Source organism: Pieris rapae, chromosome 1, assembly GCF_905147795.1.
Source record: "Pieris rapae chromosome 1, ilPieRapa1.1, whole genome shotgun sequence".
NCBI classification, from domain to species: domain Eukaryota; kingdom Metazoa; phylum Arthropoda; class Insecta; order Lepidoptera; family Pieridae; genus Pieris; species Pieris rapae.
The window spans coordinates 5,446,111-5,473,930 of record NC_059509.1 but is presented as its reverse complement, the minus strand read 5'-3'; the positions used below and the strand labels follow the sequence as shown (position 1 = coordinate 5,473,930).

The following is a 27,820-nucleotide window of genomic DNA, read 5'->3' as shown; positions in this document are numbered from 1 at the left end:
TAGTAGCCAAATCCAAATATTGGCTTCAGTAGTTTTGAACCAAATTACTTTTACCGTTATCCCTAACGCAATTGTAGATAGATGGCTTTCAAGTGGTCATAAACTATAAATGTAAATTAATAATACAAAAATGTTGATTTTTTATATTTGGTTAACTCAAAAACTATTGACCAAGACCAAATCAAATAAAATACTGACCATCCACAGTGCGAACAAGGCCTTGTGATATTGTAGCTACCTATTTCTGATATTGCCAACCTGTTCGGAATGACAAGCGTCATGGGATTTGAGATTTAAAGTGTTAAATTACCTTCTTTGCTATGTTGAAAATTCTGTTTCGCCAGTATATAACATTTATAAATTATCGAAATGTCGCGTAGCAAATAAATATTATAATTTCTATTATTTTACTAATATATTAATTTGCGTAACCGCCACATGGCGGTTCTCTTCTAGCAGACTCTACTAGATAATATTAAAAAGAGATTATTATTTATAAAATCCCTGTTTTGGGGTTTTATGTACATTGATAATTTGAGTTGGATTTAGTCAAAATCTTTAATGGCTATTAAATTGCATGCCCACCGTTTTTTCGTAGATATAATCGAATACTTTTAGTACAAACTTTAAATTAATTCATGTAGATTTCAAGATTCTATAATTAACATAAAAGTGGGGATTTTAACAATTAAAATAATATAATGATTAAATTTCATTTATTTCAAAATTTCAATCAGTTATAAATAATACAAAATGATGTCCTTCTATAATCTATTGTTTCAAGTTTTAGGAGGTTTCATAAAATACCCTAAATAATTAAATAATATCTCACAAAAGAATGATCCTTACAAAAATATCACAACCAAACCAAATAAATTGCAATGGATTTATACAAATTATATAATTTATAAATTTTGTTCTATAACCATTTAAATCTGTATAATAGCCTCACTCAAACAATGCACATTTTGTGACCTTGTTTAAAAACAATATATAATTATTAGCATTTATAGGAACTTATCACAAATTACAACACATTGAATGTAAATTTTTTGACTGGAAAAACTTCAAAATATAAAAATTATTTAAAAAAATTGTCTGTCAAATACATATACATAGACTGGTGTGGCCAATAGGTCATCAATAGGCTTAGAGCACCAGTGGCATTAGATATATACTTAATTAACCATTCATTGAAGAATGGCAGTAATTTTACAGTGGCACACATGTAGTTTGTGTAGGCGATAATGCCCTGGAAAATTTAATTGACAGACTGTATAAAAAACTTTATCTATCCATCTAATTCACTTCAATATATCTATTTCTAATAAGTCGAAAATGTCACAAACAAGGTGGCGGTAGGGGCATAGCAATTAACTTACAAACTTCTAGAAGAAAATTCTTCAGTATGGCAGCTTGATTATCCCTTGAACCATTTAATGTAACAGTTGGTATAAAAGTCGGTTTCAGTATATGTGTGTCATCTCCATACTTTTTCAGTAATTCAGAACCATGCGTACTTCCAGCACAGTTGATTATGGGCTCTGGTTCAACATTCAGTTGTTTGGAACACTAAAAATTTTTTAAATATTAATATATACAGTAAATTAAAAAGACTCCATTTTCAACCATTATAAATATATTATTTTTTTCTGAAATATCAAAGGTCTAGAAACAAGGCCAAAAAATTCACATAATATGATATCTCTTTTGAGCATTTCAGATAAATAATTTCCTAAATATTTATACCAGTTTATCAATCCAATCAAATTTACACTGAGCTATTCAGACAGCAAAAGTAATTAATGAATTAGTTGTATGCATCTTATCAAAAAAAGATGATAATAATGTAATACGAATAAATGAATCCTTATATGTTTCTAAATGGAAGTTACTATAAAACTTCTATATTTACCTTATGTAGAGCACCATCGGCATCATAGTTATCTTCTATCATGCACACTGTTATCTTAACAGCTATTACTATATTGTTTAATATATCAATACTGCATGCATGTATTTTATTTGCATAGCATTCTTCTTCTTGATGTTGACACTTAAAATAGTACTGTCCATTTTTTTCAGTTGTCTATGGAAGAAAAAATAAACTTTCAAAAAAACAATATTTTTATATGAATCTCAGCTTCTAAGATCATAAAGCAAATTTACTACAGTATACTGTAATGATGAAGCCAATTGATGAATTTTAACTACTTATTTTAATAAAAGTTTGTTTCTTTTAAAATTGTTTTAAATATCTAGTTCAGTACAATACTTACAGTTGCTTTACCATATGGTACTAATGTGACATCAAGAAAATCTGAAAGCTTCTCTGTCACTGGTCCTAAATGTCTCACAAAAAAATGCTTTGAATCAGGACACAATGTTTCATAATACACTCTTACTTTAACTTTATCTTGTTTATGTGTATTATATGAATCATCTTCTAACTGTACAATATTACTCTGAAAATAGAATAGCATTATTAAAACCACAAATTCAAAATTATTGTGAATCATACAGATGATAACACTTACTGCTGAAGTAGTAGTAGATTTTTTCAACATAAAATGTGAATAATTAGCATAAATCTGCCACATAATTAAAATTACAAGAATAAGAACAATTATTCTATAACGACTACATAAATAAAAACCCATTGTCTATTAATATACTTTGATGTATCCTTAATTATGTTCTCTCTACTTAGGTGATACTCCATGTATTTTTTTATCACATCAATTGGTCTTCTAACAAAACTATCTAATGCACATTTATTAATGTATATTTTAAAGGTCCGCCTTTATAATAATTTATAGATCTAAAGTTAAATTTCATTAAGCACTAACATCAAGTATCAACTCAAAGGTTTACAAGTCACAAGATGAAAGTGTCAAAGTCAGCAGTCAAATATTAAGTGCTTGGACACTTAACACGTAACATGACAGTGATTGTTTATTTATTTTTTAGTATTAAAACAAAAAGTGGCCTGGGTCTAGTCAAGACAGCTTAATAGTAGTATAGTTATAATGTATGTAGAAAGTCGAAAACTAAATTTGTATGAAAATGACAGCTAGTGTCGACAGTTTGTAGTCTAGTATTTACTTTAATTAGGTTAATTAAAGTGACATTAGAAATACATTTAATCCAGAGACAATATGACGAAACAAGGTGTTACGAACAGCAGCTCGGAGGCCGGAGCTACGCTGTCGACTTTGCGGTACTGTATTGACATGCCGCTTGGCTCCGAACGAAACGTTTTCGACAATACAATTACCCAAAAGCGGTAGAGTATGTCGAAAACTTTTCGGCACCAAGATGGTTAGACCCCTAGGCCCTAAAGGCGGGAATCAGGTCGGCCATGACAGTGCTACGAAAAGATACACATTAACGCTCACGCTTTTCGGTTTTGCGTGATCTCAAAAGCTGCTGTTTGTAATAATTCAATACAGCTATCGCCATCTTTAATGGCTAAAGTTTCAAAAAACGTTGTTAAAACGTCCGAAATGTTAATATTTTGGACGTTCTTATAAATTAAATTAGAAAGTATGTTTGAACCGAAGGATAAGTTCAGTCCACTACGTTCTAAAATAGAAATAGAAGTTTTCCGCATATTAGCGTAATAAAAACACATCAACATATTGTATTTTTTTACTCGGTCAATTGCAAGGCATTAAATTTCTCTACCATATAAAATCCTGCTTTAACTTGTCTGCCTCCAAAGAACCGTCCATTCAAATCAACCACTGCTTTTATAGCACTCTCAATACGTTTAAACTCAACAAATATCCTCACAGCTTCATCTTGAGGGGAATTAGGCAATTCAAAGATAACAACTTTAATGACTTCTCCATATTTTGTGTTACATTCATCTTTAACTTCAGGTTCAAGCTCTTCATCAACATCGCCTGGCCCAACCATATTCTGTAACATATTGTGATTTATGAAACTTTGCTTTTCATAAACATATATTTGTTGTAAAGAAAATATCTATAAAAAATTCAAATATTATAAAAAAAATCTTACTCTTAATAAAACAACTTTACTAGGTGATTTCATTATTTCTGTAATAGACGGCTCTTGCTTTGCTAGTTGAGTTGAATTTGGTGAATCTGAAATGAATAGAATAGAATATTTTATAGCCTTAATATATATAAAATATTATTATATATATTTATATATCATAATCTATACTAATATTATAAAGAGGAAAGGTTTGATTTTTTGTTTGTTTGTATGAATTGAATAGGCTCCGAAACTACTTGGCAGATTTGAAAAATTCTTTCACTGTTGGAAAGCTACATCATTCCTGAGTGACATAGGCTATATTTCATTTTAAAAAAAAATAGGCATCCTTACTAAAATTACGATAACATTAACATTTGTTTATTATTTGATACAATTCTAACAGACGGCGCTGAGTTAAAGGTAGTTTAGTTTAGGTCCGTGTCGTGGTACCAACGTTTCACATAAGTTCTCCTACGGTTTCCATTGATTAATTTACTACTATGTAATATAACAAAAACCTTAGCCACAGCAACGCTTGGCCGAGTCTGCTAGTATTTTATATTTTACAAGATCACTTTAAAAACAATATTATAGCATAATTTTATATCTAGTTCAGCAACATGCAAAACTGGGATGAGGATCATTTTAAATTGAGGACTGTATAAAGTCATTCCATTCAAGCTGACATTTTTATATCTTTTTCTCATTTAAATGAATACATACCAGGTCCTGGCAGCACAGGTAGAGCAAAAGTAGGTGGTACTATTGCAGTATCTTTTTCATGAATTATTCTTCCACCCCGTTTTGATGTTTTTTCAACTTGTAATGCCACTGACATACCTTGTTCCTTTTTACCAAGACCTTGTCCTTCCTGTAAATTACAAATTAAGCTTTATGGTACAATTATAACTAGTCATGACATGAATACTGTTACATAATAAATTTTCTTTTAGGACTCTGTCGCATATTATAAAACAAGAACTGAAACTCAGTGCTTATCATCAATATACACGACATACCATAAATCAATCTCTACAATAAAAGTGAGTGGATTGATCAAAACGCCTCAATACAAAAATATCCTCTTTACAAATGAAAAATCTTTCACGATTGAAGAACGCTACAATAAGAAAAATGATTAAGTAGTGTACATTTTATCATCACATTTCTAAAGTGTGTGTGTAACTGGCTGGAAAGGTGGTCATCATCCTGCATCAGTGATGGTTTTGTGGGGTGTGTTTTATTAAGGAGTCACAAAACTCAAAACTTTAGTTTGGCTAAAATTTGACCCTTTTGTGTATTAAGATAAAGTCTTGGATCATGTAAAACCTCGCAGCAATAAAAAAATCAATTTTTGATTTGTTATAAAACTTTTGGCTGGACTAGGTATATATAGTAATAGTAGTAATAGTTGTACCTACAGTATTTTAAATCAAACAACAAACAATTATAATAATTATTTATATACTTTACAGGACCCAGAGGGATTGCACTTTAATAGAATTTATTTTCCTTTATATGAGATATTCTATAAGTTATCTACTTATAATCTAAATTTTTAAAGTTCTACATTAGTTTATCTTATATGCAAATGAAAACCTACTTTAAATCCATATTTGGCCATAATTTTAGCCGCTACCGAACTGGCTCCATAACCACCAAGGGAGAAGCTAGGAGCTGCAGGTGAATTTGAAAGCAGTGGAGATGATGGAGTTTCCACTGTAAGTGAGGGAGGTGGGGCAATAGCTGCTCCAGCTGCTCTCTTTGATATCTCTTCAGCTTCCTCTTCTTCAGGTTGCTAAAAACAAAACATGTTTAAGAAATATGTAAATATTCAAAATTGACTTCCAAACAAGATTTTCTTAAAGCAACAAAATAACAACTGAACTTAATCTATTGTTAGATTATAATGCCGATGCAACCAACATTTTATATATACAAGGATTTAATATTTGTACATGTAGATCACTATAAATGTTAAGGTACCATAATATGTAATAGAATATTTAATTTTTCTTATACAACTTTAAATATGTTAGTGAGTATAACAGTTATTGGTTTAATTTGTAATGGAAATACTCATACATAAAATTTAGAGTAATACAGTCACTTAACCACAATACACTTGACTTTTGTTAACAGTTTTATACAAATACAATACAACAGTTAAATACCTACCATAGGTATCATGGTTTTCTCTGGTATAGCATCATCATCACCAAAACGAGATTTACGTTTTCTTTCGGATCTGTCCCTATCCCCACCATCAAGTTGTAATCTCTTAGCTTGCATTTCTGAAATATATTAAACACGTTACTTCTAAACGTTAAGAATTAACTGACATCAACAATTAAATTTTTTTTACTTTATATTAAAATAAAGAAATATATTGAATTCATTCTGGTAAAATAAAAAAGTATATATTGCAAGCAGCTATGCCCTGTGCCTGTTTCACCTGTTAATTTTGGTATAGCCTATGGCCTTTCTTAACAATGGAATATCCATCACAAATATAGATTTTTGTTATTTGAATCAGTTCCTAAGATTATTTTTCCAAATGTTCAACTTGGCAAACAAACAACAAGCTTTACAATATTTTATAGCTATAATAAATAATTAGCTTACTAGCTAATAACATTCTGTATGTTTTGTATTAAGAATATTTTAAAAATTTAAATTACCTTTTGCAACCTTTTCATAGTCATTAGGCCACATAGGATCATATTCATTTGCAACATTCCAGTCAAAATCTCGAACATTCATAGAAGTATTAAAAGTATTAGATTGGGAACTAGGACTATTTGAATTTGTTTCATCTTCATCCTTTTGTTTACTCTTTAAATCTATAACAGGTGTTAAGACCTAAAAATATATATAAGAAAATCATATAGGTATGTAATACTTACTACAAAATTAAATACTTATTTTAGTTTACTTATATCAGACTACAGTGATATTAATATCATATCTTGATTATATTTGCCAAATTTATTTTATATTGCCGAAATTTTATAATCTTTATATAGGTACTAAAAATAGCTACAAAACCTGGTTAGACCGACGTAATGCTTCTCTTTTCGGTTGAGTTACTGCAGCTTTTTTCAATTGTAACTGTGACTGTAATAACTTTATTCCTGAAGACCATCCTGCAACTTTTTCAGTAGTTCGAGCTTTTATAGTGTCAAGATCGTCATATAAAGACATCCCTATAATTTTTACGGCACAAACATTAAAAACTTTAATATCTTTATCCCAAGTAAATATTTTTACTTCAAAACATTGAATAAAACATTTTAGTCTTTAATTTTTGTTTCTAGAATTACACAGACTAGGAAGCAAGCTATGAAGAGACATAAGCTTAAGTGAAATTTCCACAAAAAATGGCGCTAGTGAGTCATACTTACCTTAACACACTCAAAAGTATTTTGAATAATATAATAGTAGCCTATTGTATTTATAAATATTGGTTTTATTACATTATTTCTAATCGTGTATTTTCTTATTATAATATTAAACTTAGATATAGTATAGTTACTTAAAACCAAAATAAGTCGCATATCTAACTATGAAAAGTTTTTAAGTTTACTAATCAATTTCAAGTTTTATAACTTAGTATGTTTTATTTCAGATTCAGTCATTTATAAGTAATAAGTATTGAAAACTTTAAGAAATATAAAACTTGCGATTTCTTAATGACATATACCATATTAATGTGTGACGTTATTTTTTTGTCTACTATATATCTAAATTATTATAACTGTTTGAAGCTGCATGTCATAAAGCACACTATGTTTCATAATTTTGTAACAAAATTTAAAAGATATTAAAATGGGCCACTTACCCAGTAAGGATACACGGCGCATCAGTTTTGATAATACATTTGCTATGAGCACAGCACTAGCAATTCCAAAGCAAGCAGATGATGAAGTTTTAACTATTGATACCCTTGAAACGGTACCTGCTAATATTATTAGATAGCATTGTAGATAAAGGCTCTTTATTAAAAAATAGGTCGAGTACATTAAGGTTTTTACAATTTTATGTGACGTGAAATTTCGAACATATTATCAGGATTTATCAACAGAAGCAAATGCACTCATATCACATTAGCTTTTTGGAATCCGTAAATAACAAATTTGAAATTTTAATAAAAGTATCTATTGATATTTGGTTAAATTTACATATTTTTTTATAATAGAAAATTAAAATAAATTATTCTAGAAGCAGTTGCTTGATGGTTAAAAACCTGCCCCTATTTTTAATTTATTACAGTGAGCCGATCGGTATTGTAAGTTTTTAAATTTTAACCAATTATAACCATCATGCTATTTTTCTATGTATTGTTTAAAATATACCTAAAAAATAATAAATATACCTACCGTTTTAACGCAATGTACTACATGAATAATTCTTTATTTATATTTATGGGTGAAAAATTCTGTTCGTAGAACAAATCCAACGAATTTTATTACAAAGAGAATACAAGACCCATTGAAGTGTATGATAATGAACATGACTATTGGGTGCAACGAATTGAGTATCTTAAAAATGAACATCAACTAATAAATAAAATTGTGGAGTCGGAATATGAAAAAACTGTTGAGGATACAAAAAATCTATTTGATCCACCAAAAATAACTCATGAAAAAATACAAAAAATTAGACCATGCTATGATTGGCGCTCTAAGGCAAGTTTTCGATGGAAATTAAAGTAAAATAAAGATCAAGTCAAAAGGAGCTATGTATTTGTTGCTTGTAGTATTTTACATAGTGGTATAAAAATCGTTCTCATTTTTGCGAGCAGTATTTTCATATTTTTATTTAAATAAAATAATTTAATTTGTGCTTATCTACTTAATAGTCCTACGTACATTGTGTCCCTTTATCGTTTAAATTTCAGATGCTTAAATGCTACGAAGATAACCCTCATCAACCTTTACTTTGTGCAGCAACTGTACAAGCGTTTACAAATTGTGTTCAATCGTGTCAAATGGAAGAACAATAACTTGTATCACATATTGTTTAAAATTATACCTATTGTTGTTATATTTACCCAGTAAAAATAATAAAAACTGCATTTTTATTATAGCGATCTTAAATACACAAGTGAAAACTTAAGTTTAGTGTTGATTTAATAAAAAGGTACCTAATAAAATCACAAAAGTTTTTTTTAGTTAAAATACTTGATTTTAATATTTAGATTCCTCTGAATTAAAACTAATGTAAACATTACATATTTGCCCATTTACAGATCACGACAGTTAGGGTGAGAATCAGAAACAAGAATTAGCGTTAACTAAGACTCCTGTATGTCTAACTCCATCAATTCCAAACATTCATTGAATTTTCGACGTACGGGGGTCATACTTAGTCTTAAATTTATTAATTTTTTGGAACTGACGTAGCATTTAGCACCCAAGAGAATTTGCAATAGCGAGTCAAGCAGGTTGCTTCGACATCATTTAGATAAAACCAATTTGCTGATGCTCCATTAAGCATTTATATAAGAACCTTACATTGACATTAAGGTAGACAGCATTAGCCATATATGTATATCTGTCTGGCTCTCGACTTGTGGTATAGGACAATATTAAGGACAATTGTCAAACATTAAGTTCTACGGTGACGTTTCTAAAATTTTAAATTTTAAAATGGTTAACCCATAACTGAAACTTGAAGGTGTACGCTTAAAAAGTGCTTAAATTAATTATTTTATTGTATTATTCCTAAGAGAAATATGTAAATGTAACACTAAATAGTCTTGCATTTAAAATACGATATCTTATAATATCATAATGACGGCCAATGAAATCGAAGAGCCGAATGGAAACTGCCATACGATTTTGGAAAAGATAAACGAAAACAATGCAGAACCTACAAATAAGGTCAGTCCAATACTGTAGTTTGGTGAATTGGTGACTTCCTTAATTAACGAAAGGTATGTTATTTGTTTACAGCTTCCAGAGATAACCGATTTCACTATAATAAAGCCGATAAGCCGTGGGGCTTTTGGAAAAGTATTTCTTGCCCAGAAAAAGTATAATCCAGAACAATTGTATGCTATAAAAGTTATGAAAAAGTCAGAAATGATTAATAAAAATATGGTAACCCAGGTGGTTACGGAAAGAAATGCTCTTGCCTTATCTAGAAGTCCATTTTGTGTTCACTTGTTTTATTCATTACAGTCTGCTTCATCAGTTTATTTGGTAAGTATACAATTGTTGACTTGTATGTTTTATATAAAGTTAAAATCCTCAAAGTTACAGTAACTATAAATATTTATAAATACTTATTCAAGTTTTTTTTTACATGTTAGTATTATTTTTATTAAAATTAATAGGAAGCTCCACAATAATACAATGTATGTATTAAAATATTCAACATTTAAATTGATATTGTATATTTGTTATATTTCTTAGTCTAAACCATAGTATGAGTAATTGTTTTACTAAATCATTACAGGTCATGGAATATATGGTTGGTGGAGATCTGAAGTCTTTATTAAATGTTTATGGTTTCCTAGAAGAGTCAATGGCAATATTTTATGTCGCAGAGGTAACTTTAGCCTTGGACTATTTACATAAACACAATATTGTTCATAGAGACCTTAAACCAGATAATATGTTGATTGCCAAAAGTGGACATGTTAAGTTAACGGATTTCGGATTATCAAAGATTGAAATACATAGAGGTAAATATTATCTTTGAAATATCAGGAAACATTTATAATAGGCTTAATAAAAACTATTGGATATTAAAAAAAAATTGTTTTTAGGAAGTTTACAATATAAAATTTAAGATAGAAGTTAAGGATGTTTAAATTATATTCTTACTATAACCATATTTACTATTCTAAAATATAACCAATATTTATTTGATATTTTCAGATTTAGAAATATCGGACTTTGTAAATCGAACACCAAGCCTAAATTTACGTACTCCTGGTCAACTATTGTCTCTGACTTCACATCTTTCATTTGGTTCTGGAGGGGACAGTTCCAAAGATTCCTTATCTACAGAAACTTGTGAGAACCTTCTTCATGCACTTAAAGAATCTTGTATGATATATATCTATGTTTAGTTCAACAATATACAATCATAAATGTCATAGTACTAAATTTTCTTTTTATATATTTAATTCAAATGATTTGATCTATTAAATTTTAAGTTCAGCATATAATGAATTGTGGTATCATCAGAAACCCAAACATAGCATGTTTACATTTACAGGATAATTTATGTTGTACAGTAAATAAAACCTGATTGTATAAAGTTGAGTGTTAATATGCAGGTTCATTAATGTCCTTTTGTTATTAGAAGTTTGTTTTTCAGCCAAGAAGAAGAGTATATTTTATGATGATGTAAGCACAGTAGACAGCCCATCTATAGACCATTCTCAACTTTCTGGAATACATCCATTTATGAGTGCCGAGAGTATACACTTGGAACATATTACTGTATGTATAATTTTTAAATTAAGAACATTACGACGATTCAATAATATTGTACTTTATACTTTAGAATGTTAAAATAATGTTTTGCCAGGAAGCGCGTACAATTAAATTTTCTTACGTATTTCGTACGTAACATGACATATACAGTACATTCAAATAATACTAGAGGTTAGCTCTGTAATTATTGTGGGATTTGGGATAGCAACAGTCTTAAATTAGTATTATTTTTTTCATTGTTTACAAAAATCCCTTACCTCAAACCATCAACTATTATAGACTGGTAGTAATCTTAATACTTTTAAATATGAAAAAATTAAATGGGGCGTAGCAAATAATATTTCTCAAATTTGCGGTGCCAATCTATGTAGGTATATAAGAACTGTGTGAATTGAATTATAGCAGTATAGCTGTAGCTGTTTCAAATACTATATTTTTTATCTCTGCCATGATCCCTTTAAGTGTATGCCCCTAACATAATAAAGGTTTTATATTTAAAGAAAAACACTTTTTTAACGGATTATAGATATGTATTATTATATTTAAACTTATAATTATTTGTACATAATTTTAAATTTAAACCGACGTTTCGCGTGCTTTACAGCGTGCGTGGTCACACAGTTTAAATATAATAATACATATCTATAATCCGTTAAAAAAGTGTTTTTCTTTAAATGTGTAAAAGTTATGTAAATAAAAGACAATACTAAAGGTTTTATATTTTTTTCAGTCAAAAGACTCTGGCTCGGAATCACTAAGTTCATACCATACATGTGAAAGTTCGAAAAACAGTTCTAATAAAAGTAATAAGTCAACAGACATCAGTAGTGCTAATGGCTCTTCTTTGGAGTCAGCGCTCACCGATTCACAACATGACCAGTCGACTTCACCTCTTTGCAGGGGTCACTCTTTGAAAAGGATTCCTAGGTATAATACCTTTATTATTTAAATCGTTTTTATAGTGTGCATTAATAAATTAAAAAATACATTTATGTATCAGTTTTTTTGATATTTGGACTTATTTTTAAACAAATAAAAATACACTTCAAGAAACACACAAAATGATAGGGATAAAAATGATATAATAATTGAGTCTTAGAGCATAATTATCAGCACAATTGTATAGTTTAAAGTAAATTTTTACTCCGGAGTCAATTTATTTACCTTTTAAAACTTATTTTGTAAAATTGGTGGTAGCTTATTTCAATGTGTTCATTACCTGGTGAAACAATTTGTGGTTTAGAGCATGTTAAGACATACTTATAAAAAAAATAAGTGTAACAATAAATTGAATAAATCATGGCGCTAGTTTCCGGGCTAAAAAAAGAAAGCGGATTTTGGATTGTGATGGTGATGGTGATACACCGACTGGAGTGACCAGCCTTTTGGAGTCAAAAGCAAACCACAGTGGGCTGACTCAGGAGATAATGGCGCTGGAACTGGACGTCACTCAGAACACGCCGAAGAGGATATCGATACACCCCACACCAGAACGAAGAAAGAATCCTATTAAGGGTGTTTTAAAGAAGAGGTATAGTATTTTATATAACTTTTAATGATACAATTCCGAGATCCGAGAGTAAAAACAGGCCGTACATTTATAAATTCTTCATTCCACAGTTAATTTTTACCAGCTAGGAATTACTACTTTATCTAAATTATAATTATTTATTTTATAATCTATTTCGTACATTGTAAATTATCTCTGAAATTAAATTAAGGCAACATTTAGTCAGTCTCGCTTACATTTAATATAAACATGGATGCTACCGAATGGCTGACATTCGATTGACTTCGAACCGTCAGAAGCTGACATGGTATTAACCTAATTGTTCTAAAACCTCTGTATATCACAATTATTCATCAATAGATGGGTTTCGCAAAATGATAGTCACCATTTCAACGTGGGAGTGATATTCTCGACTCCAGTCTCAAACAGTAAGAACAAGGAGAAAAAAGAAAAGGCTACGAGATTTAATTTACCTACCGAAGAATCGACTTTGGAAACCAAGGACCACTCCTTGACATTTGGAAAACATATTTCCACCAGCTTAGAAATATTTCCAACGAGGAGGTTAAGTAAGGTAAATATTGTACAATATTTAAGCTATGATATCATACTGAGTTATATCATACTGCCGAAAAAAAATACAAACAAAACAAATTAGCTATCTAAACTGGAGCAGTGTTGGTTTAGTGGCTTCAGCGGGGTTACAGGTCATCCCTGGCTGAATCAATCGACTTTTTATTTATGTGCGTGTATTTAACAATTGCTCTTACGGTGAAATAAAACATCGAGAGGCAACAGACATGCTATAGAACCAACAAATAGACGGCCAGTGTCTGGTACAGAAGGCTGATCATCTTTGCTTCTTGCCTATTAGAAAAAAATCAAGAATCATGAAATGATGACCAGATACTAATTTATTTTTATTAAACTAATTTATTTATTTAAGTATTCCTACAGCTAATCACTAAACAATATTCAAACAATTACATTACACACAAAAGCCAAAACGGGATACACATAGAAACAGAAACATAAAGCACAGTTTTACAAAGCACAGGTCTAAGTTTGATTGATTGGTAGATTATAATATATATTTAATATGAAAGAACAAACAAAGCCATTATTAGTAAAATATAACTTGATTTTTTAAACTATTTTTTTAAGAATTTTTAGTCACATTTAATATATCGATTTGCTGGTAATTTATGTTGTAATCTGTAGGTATACGATACATAACAGAGTTTCGTAAATAGTTGGTCTTAGATCTATTAGAGATTTATTAGTGATTTTTTTTGGTATACTACTATATTTGTTATAAATTTTTAAAACATAAATATACCTTGTAATCTTTGATATAACACTCGCTCGTAAACTGAGTCAGACAAAACGGTGATCAATTAAAAATAATGATCCAAGGACCCAATTTGAAGCCAAGACCCATATAGGGCTGTAGAGCCACGAGATTATTTTAAGTATTTCAACATTGATACTATGAAAATACAATTAAAAGAGCTTACTAATAATTAATTATTAAATAACTGTTACTGATATTTGAAGGGTGAAGGCAGCAAATCACCCACAGACCTGTGTAAAACGCCCATAGCCGCCCAAACGCCTTACAGGACACCAAAAAGCGTCAGACGCGGTAATCAAGTTTCCGATCAGAGAATATTGGGCACGCCGGACTATCTCGCACCTGAATTATTACTCAGGTACCTGGGCTTAGCCTAGTATTCGTATTCATTCATTTTTTATTCTAAAGTATCGACTTACCATACTATTCGAAGCTAAGATTTCCTATACAACAGTGATTTTTATATCTGTTTAGTCTCTGATATTTGTACGACTTATGTTCTTTCCACTTGCAAACTCACTATGATTCCCCCATTGTTTACGTGATTATATTAGATGTACATAATTTAGTTAATAAAATAAATATACTTAGGCAAGGACATGGGCCACAAGTGGATTGGTGGGCACTAGGAGTATGCTTGTACGAGTTCATGACGGGCATTCCGCCCTTCAATGATGAGACACCACAAGCCGTCTTCAATAATATTTTATCCAAAAGTAAGTTAAAAATATATTATGTTATTTATTTTTAGGTATATAGTTTATTTATATAAAAATAATATAATAAACCGGCACTTAGTACGAAAAAATTCAATGATTTTATTGGAATGTAGTTATTAAATTTAGGCATAGGTCATTTTTAATTTATGGATGTTAAAATAATTAAAAAGAGCACTTCGTAAACAACACGAATGGTCTTAAATTTTTGTTTCTGTTAATACATTTTTTAATGATTTATATTTAAAGTATTTTAACAATAATAACCGCTAAGCGCGCGAAATACAACTGAAATCACTACGTTATACTAATCATACGTATGAATTCGAAATTTTGTCTCCCCTCACAGACATAGAATGGCCTGAAGATGATGAGGCCTTATCTAGTGAAGCAGTGAGTGCAATCGAGGCCCTGCTCACAATGGATCCGAAGGAACGTCCTGCCGCCGCAGAGGTCAAGTCAATGTCGTTATTCAAAGACTTGGACTGGGATAATCAGCTTAACGTTGAACCGCCTTTTATACCCACGCCAGATGATATCCACGACACTGGATACTTTCAAGGTATTTTGAAATTTAGCTTTATATAATAAGCTTCATCGATGTTTGCTATAATACTTATCCTGCCATTTAAAATGATAGATATTTTAGTCGTAAACGCCTCGATTTTTCTTTTGACCTATCCACGCCCTTGGCCAGGTTTTGAAGGTAAGAACGTAGTATTGAGTATGGGACGTCTCTTTCTAAGCCTATTTTTTTATCGTTTAACACACTTTACATGCGTAAAAGTATGCCATACTTCAGTCCCTATATTCTGATTCTAAAGAAGCTTGTATCTTAATTTAAATCTGCAGTTATAAAGTCTAACAAAATCTTTATAATGCCTTTTTAATATGTTGACGTTTTTAAAACAGACGTCCATTCAATTATTTACTTGCTCACAATACATAATCAAATTAAAGGGATATCAGTAGAGGAATCATTTATGATATAACGTTTAGTTTATTATGTATTTTTGTATTCCGTAATAAATAAATGTGTATTAATCTGTTGCGGAAATATTAAGAAAAAAGTGTATGAAGGTTTTAAATACAAAGAATTCACTGACGAGACTAAAAAGATATAAAAAGGTTTCAAGAAACTGGTTTCAAGGCATGAATAATGTCTCTGTTGTTATTTTTCTGACATACTTATGGTAATGTAATTTTAAACTTGTTGGAATAAAAAATGTGGTCTAGACCAAGTTAAATCTGAACCTCAACATCATATTATATTGAAAAATTAGGTAAATACAAATTATTTTTTTTTATAATTTTTACCATCCGTCAGCGGATATGCTTTTAGTATATGCACTTCAGAAAGTACTTTGAATAATGCTTCAAAGAAAGACTTTTATTTGAAAATGACGTTAATTGTTCATAATAAATCTATACATATATATCTACATAATAAATAATCTTAAATCATAGATGCGACATCGAATAATTAGGGTTCATGGGTTTGAATGTCGTAAACTCCCAACTATTTAATTTCACATATTAGTTCATATACAGGGCGTCCCACGGCGATGCCACACGGAGGGAAAGTACCTTAAATGTTAATGATAGGATATTTTACTGAAAGAAGACATCGTTTAATTTTTAATAATAAGTAGAACTGCATTCACGGATTTTTTGAAAATCGCCTACCTCAACCGGGAATCGAACCCGCCAAATGTGACAGTAAAATTTCATGTATTTTATAATAGCGTTTGTAAGGGCTACTCATAAGCATTATTTTTTCCTTAATAACCTAGCATATTAAATGAAACTAAAAACATAAAATTTTACATTTTATTTAAAAAATAATAATTTACCAAATGCTCAAAATGTGATCCGTTGTTGTTGTCTGTTGTATACAAATTCTCACTCTTTTAATAATTTCTCTCCTTGTCGATTTACTTATTTTTGCATGGTGGATGTTTAAAATAATACATCTAAGTTCATTTTGTAACTCCTGCACACTGTTGTACCGGTTCCTGTAAACTAAATCTTTTACATAACCCCATAAAAAAAATCAAGTGGTGTTAGATCTGGGGATCTCGATGGCCATCTAATTTGTCCAAAAGTGCCGATCCAGGAAGGAAAATGTTCATTAAGAAACTCGGGTGTTCTCCTACTGTTATGAGCCGGAGCCCCATCTTGCTGGAATATGAGATTTCGTCGATCTGCATCAGGAAGATTATTAATCTCATTTCTTAAAATCTCAAGAGAAATTATTAAAAGAGTGAGAATTTGTATACAACAGACAACAACAACGGATCACATTTTGAGCATTTGATTTTTTTTTTTTAAATAAAATGTAAAATTTTATGTTTTTAGTTTCATTTAATATGCTAGGTTATTAAGGAAAAAATAATGCTTATTAGTAGCCCTTTCAAACGCTATTATAAAATACATGTAAATTTACTGTCACATTTGGCGGGTTCGATTCCCGGTTGAGGTAGGCGATTTTTAAAAAAATCCGTGAATGCAGTTCTACTTATTATGAAAAATTAAACGATGTCTTCTTTCAGTAAAATATCCTATCATTAATATTTAAGGTACTTTCCCTCCGTGTGGCATCGCCGTGGGACACCCTGTATATGGTTGCAACGCAACGACCATTATGACATAGAATCTTGAACTATTGTATTGTATTATTCATACGTATGCGCGGCATACGTATGAATAATAGTTTTTATTCGAAATGAACTATGATAAATTGCCTTAAACAAGCTTACAGCTTCAAGCTGTTTTTGTGGTTCTTGACATTATGACCGTTTGTTTATTTACGTTTCAGAAGATTTATTATTCGTATATATTAGGGCAATAATAGTTATTTTTTATTATTTCAGCTCGCAACATTCTACAACAACTTCAAGTGTCCAACTTTGACATATGATTTTTCTTATTTAGTTTGTAAATACTGTAGCCCAATACGTCGTGTTTCATAATCAAGTATTAAAAGTGTTCTTAGGGCTGATTTATGTGATACTAATGCGCTATAATATTAATTCTTAGTTAATTATGTATGGAATTTAAAATAAAACAATTTTTAATGTATGAATTCTTTAATTGTAGAGATATAATTTTATACCAATTTATTAAGAAAGACAAATATATTCACCTTTCTTAAAATAATTGATAGTTTAATCTAACATAGTGACATAATGAGAAAACAGGGATAATTTTTTATAGCTTCCGGGCAATTCTTAGCACCAAAAACTATAGAAATGTTCCTTTAATTTTGATGTATTTATTTAAGTTTTTAAAGTATTTTGTAGGTTTTACTCATATGAATACTTTTTTAACGACATAATATATTACATATAATGGATTGTCATATTACATATATAGATATTTGTGAAACTGGACGAGAATTTTAAAATAACTGATTTTTACAATTTTATTATAAACATATAAGAGTTACGGAAAATAATAAATTGACAAATAAGCTTTTATACACGTTAATTACTTTTCATATTATTTTGAGTTCTTTTGTATCCATGGCAGAAAAGCTGTAACTCGGGTGTATACTCCGGGGTACTGTCCCTTACCGCATCCGATGCCCCACGAGACCACACCTACTTGAGTCCACCTTCCACCCTCATTGACCATTAGGGGACCGCCACTGTCACCCTGAGAATAAATTTTTAAAACAACTAAGTTCCGTCAGGGACTGAACTAATAGAAGAAAAACTATGTCGGGTATTGTTTTTAATCTGAAAGCTATTTAAGTCGGCAATAATTTTTTTTTTAAATAGTCCAATCAAAACGGGGAGACAAATTCCTAAACAGAATTACAATGGACAGATAAGCAACTAAGGGTGCTGACCAAGAGCGGACCCGCGCGGTCCATGAGCCCCATGGCCTCGGATAGGGGGGTATCTGTACCGTATCACAAAATTTTAATACACATTTTTACAAAATAGCTTTTGTATAGTGGATATTTTCAGTCTATAAAAACTTGTGTGTGACAATTTCTGGTTCTTAGTGCTGAAAAAAATGTGACTTACGCTACAAGAGTCCATATTATCTTTCCCTGCACAAAGCATATGTTCTACGATACCACCGGGTGCCGCAGAGCCATACTTGAGGCGACATTCTGCGTTTGACCAGATCGGTATTGACACTTCTTGGAGCACTGCGGGCTGGGGTCCACCTATTGAATTATACGAGTGTATTTTCCAAGAAAATATACGTAGAACGATTTAAACACAAACCACATTTATTAGTTCACAATATACAAGAATAATACCTCGTACGTTAGAACAAAATAATGAATACAAAAAGGACAGTTAAAGAATATTAAACATCACACCATTGATGTCCCTAACCAGTGAGAAAGCGCCTTGATATTTAATAATATAAAAAATACTGAAACGTATTTTCGCGTCTAAAATGGTACGTTTTGCCCTAAAAATAAAGAGATTAAAAAAAAACAACTTACTTTCTTTCAAGCTACCCCATCCAATAACAGTAGCAGTTAGACCAGCGTATGCACGTCCGCCGGACGGAAGACAGACTGGCCTTACGCTCTTTGTAAATGTTACCGGTTGGTCTAGAGTTAAAATGGCGACGTCGTTGTACTGGAAAAACATTAATTTCATAATGGCAGTTGATTTCTTCACCAAATTAGAAAGGTATTCATATTTTTTATGGATTTAGGACAGTCTGGAATAGTTATTTTTTGCTGAGAGTCGAATTATTAATATTATCAATATTATTAGTTTTGAGTTTGAAATAAATACATGTTACACATATGAGAAGTCTGAAATTGATTATTTAATCAATTATATGAATATGCAGTACGTCTGCAGTAAACTTGTGGTGCCTAAAATTTATGGAAAATTGGAAAACTGGAATTTATATTTACCAGAGTTCGCATATCAAATCCACGATGTCTGACCACCCTTTTAATCTTTCTTTCGATGTGCTGAGTCTCCGTGTTTGTCCTGATATTGTAATCTCCGAGTCTTGCTGTCAGTCGTGCAACATCCCATGACGTCATACTTAAAACAAATATTTATTTACTAGCTAGATATCATTAATATGTCTATAAAGTATTAGTAGAGTACAAATGGATGCACAACTGACATTACGAAAGCACATAACAGACATATGTAAAAAACCATATAAGAGATTAGGATTTGTCCTTCGAAGAGCATCAACGTTCATAATCGTCAACATCAATGCTTTGATTCCTTAAAGCCTTGTATGTGTGTGAAACGGTTTTTCTACCTACTTACTGCTATATGGTTGGTACTTATGTAACTAATCTTACTTATCCTTTAATGTAGCCAACGTTGTTTGTGTTAGGGAAGGTTAAATACAACCCGATGGGAGTTTGTGGGTTGATACACTGCTTTAAATTTGTGATACATTAAATATTATTTATTAATTAACAATTACATCAATATGATATTTTTTTGGCAAATATGTTGGTTCTCAAAAATGAACAAGTTTGAACTTTTAGCCTAATCATAATAAAACTGAAATCTGACCAAAGTATGATCCTAGATTTCCACACTGGATCTAATCCCGAGTGTAACAACATTATATGTGTAAGTGAAACTTCACACTTTCCCATTTCTAATATTTCACATTTTTGTTATACTAAATTTAACAATTAATCCATTAAATACTTACTGTGCCACACAATGAGCCGCTGACAGAACGTGTCTATCGTCTATAAGTGACCCTCCGCAGAACTGTCTGCCGCCATTGAAGAGCGCCACTACGAAGGGCCACTCATTCAGATCGGCGTTATGTCCACCCACTATCCTTTCTTCGTCTTGGGGACTCTCATATGTCTAAAAAGACATTGATAATTTTCAATGAACAATCATTTTATAGTTATATATATTTCATATAAGAATCCTGTGATAATATTTTTATGTTTTTAAGGGTTCTGGATCACGATCACCCTTCAATTTTTTATTGGTAAATTGAAACGCATGTTTATTTTTTTATAAACTAAAATAAATATTGTTTTGTAGTAAACCTTAATCGACAGAGTGCCGCGGCAAATAACATAATAGGTAATTCATGAGAAAACCAAAATGAAACAACTACTACCTACCTAAGTGATATTTTTATCACATCATTATATCATAAATGAAATTACTAGTAATTTATTTCCAAAATACTTTGACGTTATAACTAAACAATATACTGTGAAATTGGACCTAATAATAATGAGGTTTTGATAAATATCGTATCTAAAACCTACTTGTGGTCCATTTTTGATCCCGCAAGAACTATCAGTTCCAGGCTGTGTTGGAGGCTTCGTTGGCTGTGTTGGGTATAAAGGAGGCCATGTCTGTAAGACATAACATATGATTTTAGCTAATTATCGCTGACTAAAGAATTTAAAGAACTTGTTTAAATAGTAAAAAAATACTCCACATGAGATGGTGTACTTATTCACCTACATACATTTAAGTTTCATCAAAGAAATTGGTTTCGACAATTTTAATATTTTACTTGTTTTCAATTCATGTTCAAGATAAAATAAAAAGGTTGAAGGACGACCTCTTTTGCGACTTCTATCTTGTGAGAATAATACAAAAAATATTAAAGCACTATCATGATTAAACAAATAAATAAATAAATGCAAGTTTTTGAACTCGCCTTCAAAAAAACTTTTTGGTCGTTTGAAAGTAAAATTAATAAATTTGAGATATCATAGTATCAAAGTTACTTAATCATGATTTATTTTTTATTTTTTATTCGGCAAATGAAGCCTGCGACGTTGAAATTGCATGTTCATATACAATTCTGATTATAAAACACGTTCTTACCTTCATATACTTGTAATTAGTATAGACTAATCTGCTAATTTAGAATATCATGATTTTCTTATGCTTACTTGTTTTGTTGTACTGGGAGGTTTAGTGCCCCAAGTTGTTGTTGGTATGGGCGAAGGATTTGCTGGTGGTTGCGTCACTTCTCCACTGACTGGAAAAGTACGAATCGTTATAAGTAGCCAGTTCTCCCTATGAATATGCTATACGTGAATTAAAGTAAGTTTGTCGTATGTCCACTTTGATCTGTCCATGTGTCTGAATACCTTTCTTTATATTTGCAAGAAATACTTCAGAAATCGCTGGGAGTTTTAAACGAATTAATATTTGCAGTCGGCAGTCTTTTTAGTTGATGTAGTTAGAATGGGACCCTATAAATGTAATGGATTAGCTTACTTATAGAAATTACAAATGTCTTTTGTTAAATTTTTATTTAACTTACCAAGAGAAGGCGGGTGCGTGGCCGGTGTGTGATTGGGTGGGTGAGTGGGTAGAGGAGGCAAAGCAGGTGGCCATTGGGCTGGGACCTGCCTCTGGTTTGCATTGTATAGCCACTGGGAGTATGCTGTTGCTTGAGGTATATTTGGGAAACTGAAAGCAAGCAGTTTTTACGCTATCTTAGATAGTGTTTGTGGCGTCGTTCTTAGAATTATGGACATTCCATGGTCCAATTTATATCAAAATTGGAATATGAAACATATAAGTAACGTCCAATACCATGCCATGATTTAGAAAAAATTAAAAGATTTAATTTAATAAATTTTGTCATGTTTTCCAAGTACAAATATAAAGGAATATTATAATTAAATATAATTCAGGATAAAATATTGTTAAAAGTTTCTTTAGAATGACAGTAAAAAATAAAATAGGATAAAAAAATTCTCAAGCGGCTTAGAGCGATATAGAAAAAGAAACTAGGTATGTAATTAACAATTAACTTTTAACAAAATGTTATCTTGACATTAAAACATCTATTCAAAGGTTAGTTTTTGTCATTGAAAGTATTAAATTGCTCTAATTCAAATGTTCACTTCCTGCTACTCAAAATATTACTCGATACTCGTACTCGCTGACATTTGCGGAGCATAGCTCTGAGATTACATTAGCTCTTGTTTTTTTTGTTCGACCAAATATTTATTTATTTAAGAAACAAAAGGATATTTTTATAGTTTGAAATCATCAATTTTTCATTTTAAATTCATACTTTTAATTAAATTGATATTTTATAAGCCTCAAAAAATATTATTACAATATAGCTAATAGTTTAAACATCTCTGGCGATAGGAAGAACTAGCTACATCACATTGGAGTTACTTCCTCAGATGATGTCATTAGATTTCTTTTATCGAGAAATTATATAGGATAGGTCGTGGCAGTGCCAACCAATTATTTATTGAGACAAGGACCAGATTTGGTGAGGCTACTAAAATTAGTTGAGGTCGATGACTGCATTCACTATGTCAAGCCATGTTGGCTCATTTTTACTTACCTAAAACAGCTAAGCCAAAATAACTAGTATGAAAAACATTACATTACTTTTACACTACATTCAAACGAAAAATGTAATAATCATAGAGGTACAACTCACCCGGGTATTTGCATAGGTGCAAACTGTAAAGGCATTGCAGGTCTAAGGAGTCCTAATCTCTGTACATCGGGCTCCTGTTGAGGTGGTGTTCCTACGGGTTGTGTACAACATACACCAAATACCTATAAGAAAATATTTTTAGACCAAAAACTACTCTGAAAATCACTATTGTTAATGCAATAAATTAACTATTTAAATTGTTTTCTAGTTCATGACATGGAATGAAAATAATAATATAGACTCAATTTTTGAATAAATAGTCATGACACCAATTATTATGATGGATTGTAAGCTTTTTCTTGCACATAACCTATTAAACTAAAGCTCTCTCTCTCTCTCCGTTCTCTTGAACCCTCTTTATATTTTTGTTCAAAGAGTTATGAAGTAATTAACCAGATATGAAATTGTAAATACGTGGGTTACACTGAAAATATTTAGAACTGGCCACTTAGAAACATTAATAAGGAAAACTTTTTTAAGTTTCAATTTTAGAACTCATCGGTAATGTAGTATATTTCATTCATTTGTCGTTTGTTTTTGTGAACAACAACAACAACAACAAGGACAACGTCCTTCCATCTTGGTATGTCAATCGCTGTTTGCCTGTTGTCTTGGAAAAATTCGATAGAAGAGCCCTCGAATCAGTATCCTCCTTCACCACGACAATGCATCAGCAAAACGGACTGCTAAATATTTGACTATGGCAGGTGTCGAGATAATGAGGCATCCGCCATACAGTCCTGACCTGTCGCCTTGCGACTTTCATTTATTCCCACGAACAAATGATAAATTTCGAGGTATTCGCTTTACGAGCGTACGAAAATGCCATAGGAAAAATGAGCCCACTTTCTTTCCATCGAATGCGACGATGTGTGACGGAACGGAGATTACTTCGAAAAACAAGAAAAGCATTAGCAACTTTTTACATTAAGCCGTTTTTATTTTCTAAACATTTTCAGTGTTACCTAGATATTATTAGGTCCACCCTGTTTGATTATTATTATTTTTTTTTTCAATTTTCAGTTAACAATTTACTCATCGGGAATCGAACCACGATTTTGCCAGTAAACTCTTGTTACACAATGTTGTAAAACGTATGTTCCATACCTCAGTATTATCTCCACTGATGTAGCTACAAGTGTCGTAATGGCCCATGACCCAACCGTCGTAGCCGGATAAGTCAACAACTTTAAACAAAGGGTAGCAGTCCCGGAAGCTCTTACAGGTGCCTTTCTTTCCATTAGTTGTTTCGCAATCCAATCCAAAAGCATCGCCCTTCAAATAACCACATCGAACCCCGTTTTAGAATCGCGAAAGCATAGACGCGAAAAAATTTTTTTTTCTTTTTTTTTTCTTAATTATTTCATAGAGTAATAAAATCTTAATCTTGATGTTACATTAGAAAACCAATGTAATCATAACAGTATTATTTCGGAGCGCGACAAAGGTATATAAAAAAACGTTACGCCAATTAATAACTGACCGGGTAGTCCTATCATTCGTTTTGTATGTATGGTACATAAATTATATGCATGAACCAAATGTCCAAAATAGGTCCAAAATAGAAACAAGTTATTAAGCACTCACCTTTTATTTATGATAATCTTTTAATGACAGTTAATTACTTTATAGCACCAATTAAACATATTGCTATTAATAAACAAGAAATAAATAATTTAATAAAGCTACCTGTCTTGGTTGTAACAATAAAAGTTGCTTTCCATCGCGTGTTGTATTCGTCTCGCGTTTCGAACGTGGAAGTGCTGAAATAGAAGAAATAGTCATAAAAAATCCTTTTTTTAATTTTTCTATTACATAGTAGTTACTATGTAAATTAGCATATCTATATGAATCTTCACCGTACTAGCAAGTATTAAATATAAACTACATAGGTGCACTAGCTATTTGGAGAACGATAAGGGGTGGGAGTCGTACGTTAGAGCCACTAGACCAACACTATTTACTGTTGAACATTTCACGTTAAAAGCAAACTGTAATTTAAGTAACGAAATTGTTTTAGCAATTTTCCCGATAGTTTGTGGAATAAATTCTTATTGGATTTTTAGTGTTAATCTCAAAATAAAACACTGAATTATGAGCAATCACTTTATTATTCAGAGGGCGTCCGAATATACATTGTTCAGAACATGCAAGTTGTTTTTATCGTAACATAACGGTCACGGACGTATCGGAATCCAATTTAAATCTAATCAAAGACAGTTTACTGTAATTTACATATTTAATATTTGATTATAAGCTTCTCAACTATTCAAATATATGAAGTACATCGTCATATCGCAATAGATTTGATTACAGTTAGAACTCTATGGGAACTTTAAATTTTGGCCTTTTAATATTTTTTCCTCTTAATACCTGAATCTTACCTAGTGTTTCCAAAATTAATAAAACATTTTGGAGATTTGCAACATATATACGTCTTAGATAAAACTAAGTCGGTAATTGACGTTTTCAAAAAACCGCTATTATCGGGCAGCAAACAATTGCAAGGGTATAGAAAACGTCAGTATTACCCATGAATTATGACGAAATTAATAGGTAACACTGTCAATACGTTTAAACAAATATAGAGTATGTACCCGGTATTCGTCAACAGATATTGCGTGCAATTATTCACCTGATAAATAAAATAATAGTAAATAAAGTAAAAAAATTCCAAGTAAATAACCGGCCTTGGAGATGTCAGTTTGCAAGGCAAGCTATTTTCAACCAAACCACTGCTGGTTTTAAACCTGGTTCCCTGTGACATTAATGTGAATATACAGGCTTAAGGTATTCCTAGATGTAGACATTTACTGTGGTGTTCAAGTAATTGGATTATCAGAGCAAAGTAAACTAAACGCCTATTTACAGAGGAATTAATTTACAATGAAGTTCACTAGATATCCCTGGCATCCGTACTTGGCACATTAATGTATGAATGTTTTGTCTTGTTCATCTTTACTAGGGATCCCTTCGCTTTTTAATAACTTATAACAAGTGATTATCGCCTCTTATTCTTTATTGTTATGCTTCGAAGTCGCCGGAACCATCATAAACAATTCGAAATTAAATGCAAAAATAACGATTTATTATACCTAGAACCATTCCGGGTTCAGTCTTCTCTAGGAAATGTCACGTTTGTCAGCTTTAACTCAGCAGTCTAATTAATGTCCACACACAAAAAATAAGAGCACTAGGAATTAAATAACAAGAAATGATTGATGTAATGTGGTTTGCGTAGGCGGTAAACATTTGCATTGAATTGCTTCAAAGGTTCACAAGAATGGCCCACGTAATTTTAGAAGATCTAATACAAGGGATTCAGGGTTGACGACCGAATTAATATTTTGTTTTATGAGTCATTAATGTATTGATTCGGTTCTACTATGTTGAGCTATAGCTTATGGGTTTGGTGGACAACTAAGGCGCAAATTTTTACTTTCTCTAGCCTAATAACCTCGTAAGAACAATGTCGCGTATTGTTTTATGAAGTCGCTAAAGGAATTACTGATGTGTTAAGGTAGTGCGATCTGAATTTTGCAGTATAATAGAATAGTAAAGTTTTTTTTTTCTTGGTACATTTAAAGCATCCTTATACGTAGTAACTATTTCATTCCTAAATTAATAATAACAACAAAATCTTACCATTTATAAATACTGCATCCTCAGTATAAAATGCGCCATTATTTTCAGAAAATCCTATATCTTCAGGCACGTGCAAACAATGTATGGCAATTAAATTTAAGAAAAATACTATAGTTCTGAGTGTCATTTTTTAAATTATTGTAAACAAGTTTGCGTTCACTACCGACGTATTTTAATAGGGTAATCGCGGCGCAAGGAGGTGTGGCTCACAAGGAGTCTCTTCGCAAAATGCTTAAGCATCTTGGGACGTGGGCTTTATAATATTTTAAACCGTCGCTCTACATTTGTTTGAAAGATAACAGAGCTTTTTTTCCTTTTGTACTAACTTGACATTTGCAGGCCATTATGGCACATTTTATACACGGCTATTCGATTTGTGCATCAAAAACTCGACTTTGATTCCGTTCTAATGTTTCAAAACAAAAGAATGATCAATGTGTCTTTTAAATATTAAAGTCATTGAACTTCTTCTGTCTACTTAAATGTACCATGTGATAAAAGTTTGATGGGTTTATCTGGTTATTAACAGTCATTATACATGTTTAAACTGGTATCTTTTAATGGATTACAAATAATAAAATTTGGAACAATAATTGCTTTGGGTACAAATTTAAAGGGCTCTAAAATTGGCGTAAAATTTAATCCAAACGATTAATGTTTTATTGAACTTACGAAAGTTGAGCTTCATCAGACAAACATTGAATATTTTCATTTTTTATCGATT

General features: G+C 31.1%; 5 protein-coding genes across 7 annotated transcripts; 2 read left to right on the top strand and 3 right to left on the bottom strand.

Annotated features, from left to right (window-relative positions):
• Window positions 1-701: 701 nt before the first annotated feature.
• Window positions 702-2,889, bottom strand: LOC110994881 (gamma-interferon-inducible lysosomal thiol reductase). Its single transcript, XM_022261776.2, has 4 exons — window positions 2,538-2,889; window positions 2,280-2,465; window positions 1,916-2,089; window positions 702-1,572 (listed from the first exon to the last, which is right to left on the bottom strand). Exons 1-4 carry the CDS (start codon window positions 2,658-2,660, stop codon window positions 1,342-1,344), a joined length of 714 nt encoding a protein of 237 aa, XP_022117468.2. The 5' UTR covers window positions 2,661-2,889; the 3' UTR covers window positions 702-1,341.
• Window positions 2,890-3,637: 748 nt separating this feature from the next.
• On the bottom strand, window positions 3,638-7,354 carry LOC110994783 (splicing factor 45). The gene is made up of 7 exons (XM_022261633.2): window positions 7,057-7,354; window positions 6,690-6,870; window positions 6,187-6,302; window positions 5,612-5,806; window positions 4,732-4,879; window positions 4,027-4,112; window positions 3,638-3,924 (listed from the first exon to the last, which is right to left on the bottom strand). The coding sequence occupies exons 1-7, from the start codon at window positions 7,210-7,212 to the stop codon at window positions 3,652-3,654; spliced, it is 1,155 nt and encodes a 384-aa protein (XP_022117325.1). The 5' UTR covers window positions 7,213-7,354; the 3' UTR covers window positions 3,638-3,651.
• A 403-nt stretch (window positions 7,355-7,757) lies between these two features.
• LOC110994807 lies at window positions 7,758-9,126 on the top strand. Its single transcript, XM_022261657.2, has 3 exons — window positions 7,758-7,962; window positions 8,457-8,696; window positions 8,909-9,126. The coding sequence occupies exons 1-3, from the start codon at window positions 7,837-7,839 to the stop codon at window positions 9,011-9,013; spliced, it is 471 nt and encodes a 156-aa protein (XP_022117349.2). The 5' UTR covers window positions 7,758-7,836; the 3' UTR covers window positions 9,014-9,126.
• A 521-nt stretch (window positions 9,127-9,647) lies between these two features.
• On the top strand, window positions 9,648-18,120 carry LOC110994918 (serine/threonine-protein kinase greatwall). 3 transcript variants are annotated; one of them, XM_045632222.1, is made up of 12 exons: window positions 9,648-9,893; window positions 9,966-10,214; window positions 10,471-10,699; window positions 10,896-11,066; window positions 11,341-11,465; window positions 12,190-12,386; window positions 12,787-12,990; window positions 13,330-13,543; window positions 14,527-14,681; window positions 14,915-15,039; window positions 15,389-15,601; window positions 17,913-18,120. In XM_045632222.1, the coding sequence occupies exons 1-12, from the start codon at window positions 9,804-9,806 to the stop codon at window positions 17,957-17,959; spliced, it is 2,019 nt and encodes a 672-aa protein (XP_045488178.1). In that variant the 5' UTR covers window positions 9,648-9,803; the 3' UTR covers window positions 17,960-18,120. The 3 variants fall into 3 exon arrangements, with proteins under 3 accessions (XP_045488178.1, XP_022117533.1, XP_022117534.1); XM_022261841.2 differs by having other exon boundaries at window positions 12,769-12,990; XM_022261842.2 differs by having other exon boundaries at window positions 9,649-9,893; window positions 10,896-11,033; window positions 12,769-12,990.
• A 326-nt stretch (window positions 18,121-18,446) lies between these two features.
• On the bottom strand, window positions 18,447-27,319 carry LOC110994933 (proclotting enzyme). Its single transcript, XM_022261866.2, has 12 exons — window positions 27,097-27,319; window positions 25,141-25,214; window positions 24,559-24,726; window positions 23,452-23,573; window positions 22,306-22,454; window positions 21,929-22,017; window positions 21,290-21,379; window positions 20,707-20,870; window positions 19,934-20,069; window positions 19,508-19,646; window positions 19,074-19,219; window positions 18,447-18,696 (listed from the first exon to the last, which is right to left on the bottom strand). Exons 1-12 carry the CDS (start codon window positions 27,221-27,223, stop codon window positions 18,541-18,543), a joined length of 1,560 nt encoding a protein of 519 aa, XP_022117558.1. The 5' UTR covers window positions 27,224-27,319; the 3' UTR covers window positions 18,447-18,540.
• Between the last annotated feature and the right edge of the window lie 501 nt (window positions 27,320-27,820).

Excerpts from the sequence above, each read along its gene's own strand:
- LOC110994933 (XM_022261866.2), bottom strand. The coding sequence starts at position 27,223 with ATGACACTCAGAACTATAGTATTTTTCTTAAATTTAATTGCCATACAT. Across the intron at positions 20,070-20,706 it reads GCGGCTCATTGTGTGGCACA|TATGACGTCATGGGATGTTG; the intron begins GTAAGTATTTAA and ends ATTTGTTTTAAG. Across the intron at positions 18,697-19,073 it reads ATAATATGGACTCTTGTAGC|GGTGACAGTGGCGGTCCCCT; the intron begins GTAAGTCACATT and ends ATTTATTCTCAG.
- LOC110994881 (XM_022261776.2), bottom strand. The coding sequence starts at position 2,660 with ATGGGTTTTTATTTATGTAGTCGTTATAGAATAATTGTTCTTATTCTT. Across the intron at positions 2,090-2,279 it reads TACCATATGGTAAAGCAACT|ACAACTGAAAAAAATGGACA; the intron begins GTAAGTATTGTA and ends TTTCTTCCATAG. Across the intron at positions 1,573-1,915 it reads CCGATGGTGCTCTACATAAG|TGTTCCAAACAACTGAATGT; the intron begins GTAAATATAGAA and ends AAAAATTTTTAG.
- LOC110994807 (XM_022261657.2), top strand. The coding sequence starts at position 7,837 with ATGGGCCACTTACCCAGTAAGGATACACGGCGCATCAGTTTTGATAAT. Across the intron at positions 7,963-8,456 it reads CTATTGATACCCTTGAAACG|AACAAATCCAACGAATTTTA; the intron begins GTACCTGCTAAT and ends TTCTGTTCGTAG. Across the intron at positions 8,697-8,908 it reads GCTATGATTGGCGCTCTAAG|ATGCTTAAATGCTACGAAGA; the intron begins GCAAGTTTTCGA and ends TTTAAATTTCAG.
- LOC110994918 (XM_022261841.2), top strand. The coding sequence starts at position 9,804 with ATGACGGCCAATGAAATCGAAGAGCCGAATGGAAACTGCCATACGATT. Across the intron at positions 11,466-12,189 it reads TACACTTGGAACATATTACT|TCAAAAGACTCTGGCTCGGA; the intron begins GTATGTATAATT and ends TATTTTTTTCAG. Across the intron at positions 14,682-14,914 it reads GCACCTGAATTATTACTCAG|GCAAGGACATGGGCCACAAG; the intron begins GTACCTGGGCTT and ends AAATATACTTAG.
- LOC110994783 (XM_022261633.2), bottom strand. The coding sequence starts at position 7,212 with ATGTCTTTATATGACGATCTTGACACTATAAAAGCTCGAACTACTGAA. Across the intron at positions 5,807-6,186 it reads AGAAAACCATGATACCTATG|CAACCTGAAGAAGAGGAAGC; the intron begins GTAGGTATTTAA and ends TTTTGTTTTTAG. Across the intron at positions 4,113-4,731 it reads ACCTGTGCTGCCAGGACCTG|ATTCACCAAATTCAACTCAA; the intron begins GTATGTATTCAT and ends TATTCATTTCAG.